The sequence below is a fragment of the Montipora foliosa genome, chromosome 5 (genome assembly GCF_036669935.1).
Source record: "Montipora foliosa isolate CH-2021 chromosome 5, ASM3666993v2, whole genome shotgun sequence".
NCBI lineage: Eukaryota > Metazoa > Cnidaria > Anthozoa > Scleractinia > Acroporidae > Montipora > Montipora foliosa.
The window spans coordinates 42,411,937-42,419,262 of NC_090873.1; the positions used below are offsets into that span (position 1 = coordinate 42,411,937).

The window sequence follows — 7,326 nt, forward strand, 5'->3', positions numbered from 1 at the left end:
GCGTAGTGCGGTCTGTTCTCTTTCGTAAAAACAACTATTTGTGACCCATATTTCCCTCCCGCCCCAATATCTTCGTAGTCAGCCACTGGGGGGAATAGACTGTACACACTCTGTAATATGCAGCTTTCTCTGACTTAATATACCTCGAAATATTCTGACATGAAGTAAAAGCGGCACCTTTTCCACGTGGTAGAGCATAGCAGATATGATTCCAAGCAAGGCAAGCAACGAGATACCTATTTTACTTTGTTTGTAGTCAACTTGCCCGAAACGCCTCCAAGTGCTTTCTTTTGGATGTTGTGCGCATTGGCGCAATCATGAGTCCGAATTAAACCGTAATTGTTTAATTACGTTTTCTTTAGAACCGATTACGTAATGTAATTGATTGCGATGACCTTTCCATAGTAACTACGATGATAAATATGATAAACACATCTATAATATTTCAACTTTCCGTCACTAATACAACTGAATTACAAACCTTACATACGCAGGCAAGCGTGTCTTCTTTTGGAGGCCCATTATGTTAAGCATTGCATCCAATTGAAAAAGTTAATTTATCGTAAACCATTATTCTCTATTGTCGTGCAATAAAGGAACTGGCCGGGTTCGAGACAAAAGAGGCAAATATTTACATAAAATCGTTCGCTTTTTGTAGGTACAACTCAAACTCCGTTTCCACGAGAGGAGAATTACGTAGGAAGACTGACCTGCTGAAAATTTGACGGTCTTACGATTTGAAAAAGCTCCATGTTAACTTTTTGCGTTTTTTCGGCGGTTGTTGCTGGTGTATTTTCTCTCTGCGCCATGGCCTCAAATGGTGTTGCACTTTACATTGTGTACAAGGATCCACTGAACTTCTTTCGACGTAAGTCGATCACAGTTTTGATGGCTTCTTTGGCAGTCAACGACTTTTTAACTGGTTCTGTGGTCAGCTTATTTCGTATTCTGCGGGACATTGCGTGCGATTCGGCTCGCATACGAAACCCTCCATTCGCTGGCAGCTTTGAGAATATCATTGGTGTTTTCGCTCACAACAATGGAACTTTGCTTATTGTGGGTCTATCCGCGGAGAGATTGATTGCTGTGGCTTTGCCGTTTTACTATCGCGCAACGGCAAGCAGTCGAAAAACGCTGGTGTGCGTTGTTTGTCTAACGACATATTCCTTCGTGTTTTCTCTTCTTCAATTGAGTGGTATTCCGCCAGGAATTTATCGCACACTTCAACTTCATTTGAACATGACTTTTCCGCTGTTTGCAGTGTTTGCTCTTAATTTCAGTCTTCTTCTTATTTTGCGCAAGCATCGCCGCCGATCTTGTTCCAAGACGCCGCACCCAAAAGACAATCATTTTGCAGCGGCGAACGAGCACAGATTCGACATCACATTTACAGCTATTCTAATAGTTCTACTTCTGTTCTTGTCGCTCGCCCCGTATTATGTAATGACACTAATTGAATTTCACTGTTCGCAATGTATACGAAGTACGTGGTTCGTACCCTGCCGTCAAATCTCTCTTCTCTTTCGCTTTATACACTGCGCGTGTAATCCCTTTACGTATTCTTTTCGCATTCGTGAATGCCGGCAATCGTTCAAAGCTTTGTTTTCCAAAAGCCAGAGGACTGGAGAGCTTTCTTCGAAAGACTCGCAAGTTTTAAGTCCTACACCGAGCACGATTTTTCTTCGAAGAATGTCCAGAAAGTCTGGCAAAACAGGCGAAGTGATTGAAGAGTTCGTAGAAGAAAATTTGCCCGATGCTCTGGCTTCAGGCCTTGTTAATATGACCACAGATGACCTTGATGTTCAGGCTGATAAAACAGATCATAAAGAAGTGCAGAAGGATCAGAGATTGCGGACAGAAAGTACAAGTAATGTTTCTGGTAGATCAAACGAAATCTCTTTTAAGGAACTTGAACACAATTACGACACAAAATTGTAATATACGATTTCATATGATCCAAAAACTGGCTTGAAAAGTTGGACATTCGAAGGCTTTCATACAATTCAAAACTATATCCACTACGGATTGCAACGTTCAACCCTTTACATACCAACATCGGATACACGTGTCGAAAACACCGATACCACATCATAGCACCCACTGATTAGTATGATACTTGTCACAGTCTCAATTCCCCACGACGAGCCTCGATTTCCACCATACCATACCGCTCGTTTGACAAGAAAGCACGAAAAACCGCGTTAGCAGCACACATCAGGGCTACTCCTTACTAGACGACTACAAATATTCCTCTCACGTACGGTACATACGTACACATTATTTCATCTCGACTTTCAGAGTAGCTAATAAGGCGAATATCTCCGAGACATTACATTTAAAGCTAAAATACATAAAATATACGGATACATAACTAAATATACAATAGTTAAAGATACGTTACTTAAAAAGAAAAACCGCTGTACAAACTGCGCCCGTGGATCTGTAACATCAGTGGTTCGGATAAAATCAGGTAGCTCATGCCACAACTTAGCTGATAAGTAAGAAAAAAAACTAAGATTATAACTGCTTGCTCTAGCTTTATTGAGGGACAGAATGTAATATAGTCGAAAATCATGAAAAGAAGACCGGAGAGAAAACTTATTTTTCCTGATTTTTATACAGTGATATAAGGAAATTGTGTATGCGCTTAGTGCATAGAGATGTCGAGTATGTCTTTTGTGGTAACAGAACAAGTAATCTGCAAGTGTAAACTGATTTTTCAAGAAATCACGAAAGGCCGGCACTTTTTGCTTCGAGGGTAAAAGCGAAAAAGCAAAACTTTGTCACGAATTTTGTATAATAAAAACTTATTTAGAAATCAAAAGTCTACGCTAACAGCACACGCACTTTTTTCCTCCAGCCGCGCTTCAGCAATCTGATGAGGGCCAAAGTTGCGTCGTTCATGCCCAAAAGAACTTTGGGTAATTCTGCCATTCTATGACAAGGGAAAAGCCCCGATTCTCATTTCATATATTTTTTATAAATGTCGGGCAGCAAATTAAAGTACATCATCGATTGAAATTTTTAGCTTTCAAAACTTGCCCAAATTGTATCAGTAGGTCCTGGAATTCGTCCACGGAAAAGCCGGAGAGACAACTTCACTCGTGAACCGCCATGTTTACAACAGAGCATTTAGGCCTCCCAGCCTGCATGAAACCATCTCGTACCTCTGTCTCGAAACGACCAGACACGCACGGTTCTTACGTTACATTTATCCTTGCACAATCAACTGAAATGTCAATTCCTGGTAAAAACCAGCATGTTAATTTTCTGTTTGTTCCTCAAGCTTCCGTTCTTGGACCAAGGTTGTTTTTGTCATACATTAAGGACTTACCTAACATTTCTAATAAAGTGACTTTCCATTTATATCCCTACGATAGAAGTATTTATCATTCGTCTAATACCCCATTCACACCAATTAAATACGTTTGCCTGAAGCCAGAACATTTACGGATGCGGAAATTTTGAATGCGCTTATTGCATAAAGATGCAGAGTTTGACTTTGGTAGTAAGAGAACAGGTCATCTGCAAATAGAACTCTCGTTATTCCCTTATTTACATTATACCGTTTCCTTGACACGAGGATTACAGCGAAATGAAAGCAAAACTTTGTCAGGAATTTTCTATGATAAAACCAAAATCTAAGTTAACAGCACATACCAGGCCTACTCCTGAGTATCTGGCTAGAAATCATTTCCTCTGGCCGCGCTTCAGCCATTCCATGAGGGCCAGTCTCGTGCTTCTTAAGTTGCCTCGCTCATGGCCAAAAAGAATTCTGGGTAATTCTGCCATTCCATGACAAGGCAAGACTCCCGATTCCCATGTCATAGTTTTATTCTTAAGTGTCGGGCCACCCAGTCCTACCAGCAAAATACCGCATGGATTGAAGTTTTTAGCTCTCAAAACTTGCCCAAATTCTATCGGTAGGTCCTGGAATTCGTCCACAGAAAGGCCAGAGAGACAACTTCACTCGTGAACCGCCATGTTTACAACAGAGCAGACCATTTACGCATGCGCAAACAAAATTTTTAAACAAGAGAGAAAACGCGGTACCTCCAGACCCGGCGCTGGAGCGTCGTACCAAACGAGTCATCCCGGGATTTCGGCCCGTGCGATCGCTTTTGGACGCAGTTGCCCCTTCGCTGCTTTCTGCTACCGACCTCGCCTCCCGGTACGGCATTGAGGGAGAGATATGTCGGCCCCTAAACCATATAAGACAAATCCCACGCCTACTCACAGCTCCAAACCGCCCTTGTCAATTTAACGTAAGAATTCGATGACTTAAATATACAAGGCAAAAGTCATTTTATCTGACATGCGGTAAGCAATGAAGGTCGCAGATTACAAAGTGTGCGCACGCGCCCTGCTAAAGATAACTTACATCCATGCATGCATAAACTTTATTTCATCTCGAATTTCAGAATGACTACAAGAGCTAATATTTTCGAGACATTACATTTACAGCCAAAATACATAGCATATACAGATACATACTAAATACATAATATTTAAAGATATATTAATTAAAAAGAAAAGCCGCTATACAAAATGCGGCCCTGGATTCTCTTTCGAAACCAGTAAAGTCAGTGGTACGAATAAAATCAGGTAGCGCATTCCGCAACTTAGCTGATACGTAAGAAAAAGAACTAAGACCATTACTGGTTGTTCTAGGTTTATTGAGGGAAAGAATCTAATTTGCGCGAAGGTCAAGCCTAAGAAGAAGACAAGAGAGAAAACGTATTTTTCATATAAGCAGGAAAAACCTTTTAAAAAAAAAACCCAAAAAGAAACATACTTTTATAAAGTAATATGAGGAAATTTTGAATGCGCTTATTGCATAGAGATGTAGACTTTGACTTTAGTAGTAAGAGAACAGGTCATCTGCAAATAGAACTCTCGTTATTCTCTTATTTACATTATACCGTTTCCTTGACACGAGGATTACAGCGAAATGAAAGCAAAACTTTGTCAGGAATTTGCTATGATAAAACCAAAATCTACGTTAACAGCGCACACCAGGCCTACTCCTGAGTATCTGGCTAGAAATCATTTCCTCTGGCCGCGCTTCAGCCATTCCATGAGGGCCAGTCTTAAGTTGCCTCGCTCATGCCAAAAAAGAATTCTGGGTAATTCTGCCATTCCATGACAAGGGAAGACTACCGATTCTCATTTCATAGTTTTATTCATAAGTGTCGGGCCACCCAGTCCTACCAGCAAAATACCACATCGATTGAAGTTTTTAGCTTTCAAAACTTGCCCAAATTGTATCGGTAGGTCCTGGAATTCGTCCACAGGAAGGCCAGAGAGACAACGTCACTCGTGAACCGTCATGTTTACAAACTCCCAGTCTGCGTGAAGCCATCTCTCACCTCTGTTTTCTTTCAAAGGCTTGTCTTTACCCACATTTAAGCTTAACGATGCCAGCCTGGGGGCTTCTGTAGACGGCGATGGCCCGAAGAATGACTTAGACACTGATAAACCAACCAGATTCCAGCCAATTCAACTAGCTTTCTCCCCGAACACTATAAACCGTTGATGTGGATGTATAAGTCCAACCACAGTGTGGATGTATAAGTCCAACCACAGTGTGGATGTATAAGTCCAACCACAGTGTGGATGTATAAGTCCAACCACAGTGTGGATGTATAAGTCCAACCACAGTGTGGATGTATAAGTCCAACCACAGTGTGGATGTATAAGTCCAACCACAGTGTGGATGTATAAGTCCAACCACAGTGTGGATGTATAAGTCCAACCACAGTGTGGATGTATAAGTCCAACCACAGTGTGGATGTATAAGTCCAACCACAGTGTGGATGTATAAGTCCAACCACAGTGTGGATGTATGTACCGTTTCCTTGACACGAGGATTACAGCGAAATGAAAGCAAAACTTTGTCAGGAATTTGCTATGATAAAACCAAAATCTACGTTAACAGCGCACACCAGGCCTACTCCTGAGTATCTGGCTAGAAATCATTTCCTCTGGCCGCGCTTCAGCCATTCCATGAGGGCCAGTCTTAAGTTGCCTCGCTCATGCCAAAAAAGAATTCTGGGTAATTCTGCCATTCCATGACAAGGGAAGACTACCGATTCTCATTTCATAGTTTTATTCATAAGTGTCGGGCCACCCAGTCCTACCAGCAAAATACCACATCGATTGAAGTTTTTAGCTTTCAAAACTTGCCCAAATTGTATCGGTAGGTCCTGGAATTCGTCCACAGGAAGGCCAGAGAGACAACGTCACTCGTGAACCGTCATGTTTACAAACTCCCAGTCTGCGTGAAGCCATCTCTCACCTCTGTTTTCTTTCAAAGGCTTGTCTTTACCCACATTTAAGCTTAACGATGCCAGCCTGGGGGCTTCTGTAGACGGCGATGGCCCGAAGAATGACTTAGACACTGATAAACCAACCAGATTCCAGCCAATTCAACTAGCTTTTTCCCCGAACACTATAAACCGTTGACATCTGTCATGTGATTCCAAAACCTGAGCCCACATTGATCAAAAACCGCAGATGTCTCAAGGAGGACTTCGTGTACGGCGAAGCCAAGTGCTGCAGATGGTTTATCGCCAAAAAAGTCCAAAGGCAAGCACTTAGCACTTAAAGGTACGGAGCCCTGTTAGTGCCACCCGGGTGTGCGTATACTTTTTATTTTTTTCTGTCGAGACTTTTTTACTTTGGGCGTGACTCTTGTTTTTATTTGTGTCAGTGGCGCGACTTTTTTTTAGCTGGCGCGACTTTTTTTACTTGGCGCGACTTTTCTTAATTTGGCGCGACTTTTTTTATTTGGCGCCACTTTTTTTGTTTGGCGCCACTTTTTTATCTGGCGTGTCTTTTATACCGGCGCCTGGGTACGGACCTTATGTATCCCTTATTATAGTGTAATAAATATTGTAAGCAATAATCCTATAAACCCTTGTATACCCCTATATACCCTTGTATACCTCTATATACCCTCAAGAGAGGATGAGGTGAGAGAACGAATCCCCCTGCTCCATCATAGTTTTTTAAAAATCTATTTTTAGTTTAAGTTCTCGTTCCCAATGCTGTGCTTAACTAAAGTTTCTTTCCGTTATTACAACTGGCAAATCAGGTGCCTGTGTATGGGGGGGGGGGGGGAGGGGATCTGCTCGCTTACCTCATCCTCTTCATATCCTCGACTACCCTTGTAAACCCCTATATACCCTTGTAAACACTTGTATACCCTTGTATACTCCTATACTGCCCATATACCTTTGTATACTCTATATACCCTTGCATTCTATACCCTTGTATACCTCTGTGTACTCTTGCATACCTCACTATACCCCGAAAAAGCGTGAT

General features: G+C 41.8%; 1 protein-coding gene across 1 annotated transcript; it reads left to right on the forward strand.

Moving 5' to 3' along the window:
* The first annotated feature begins 690 nt into the window (after nt 1-690).
* On the forward strand, nt 691-1,938 carry LOC138002765 (adrenocorticotropic hormone receptor-like). The gene has a single exon (XM_068848746.1). The coding sequence runs from the start codon at nt 751-753 to the stop codon at nt 1,936-1,938; it is 1,188 nt and encodes a 395-aa protein (XP_068704847.1). The 5' UTR covers nt 691-750.
* Nucleotides 1,939-7,326: the final 5,388 nt, after the last annotated feature.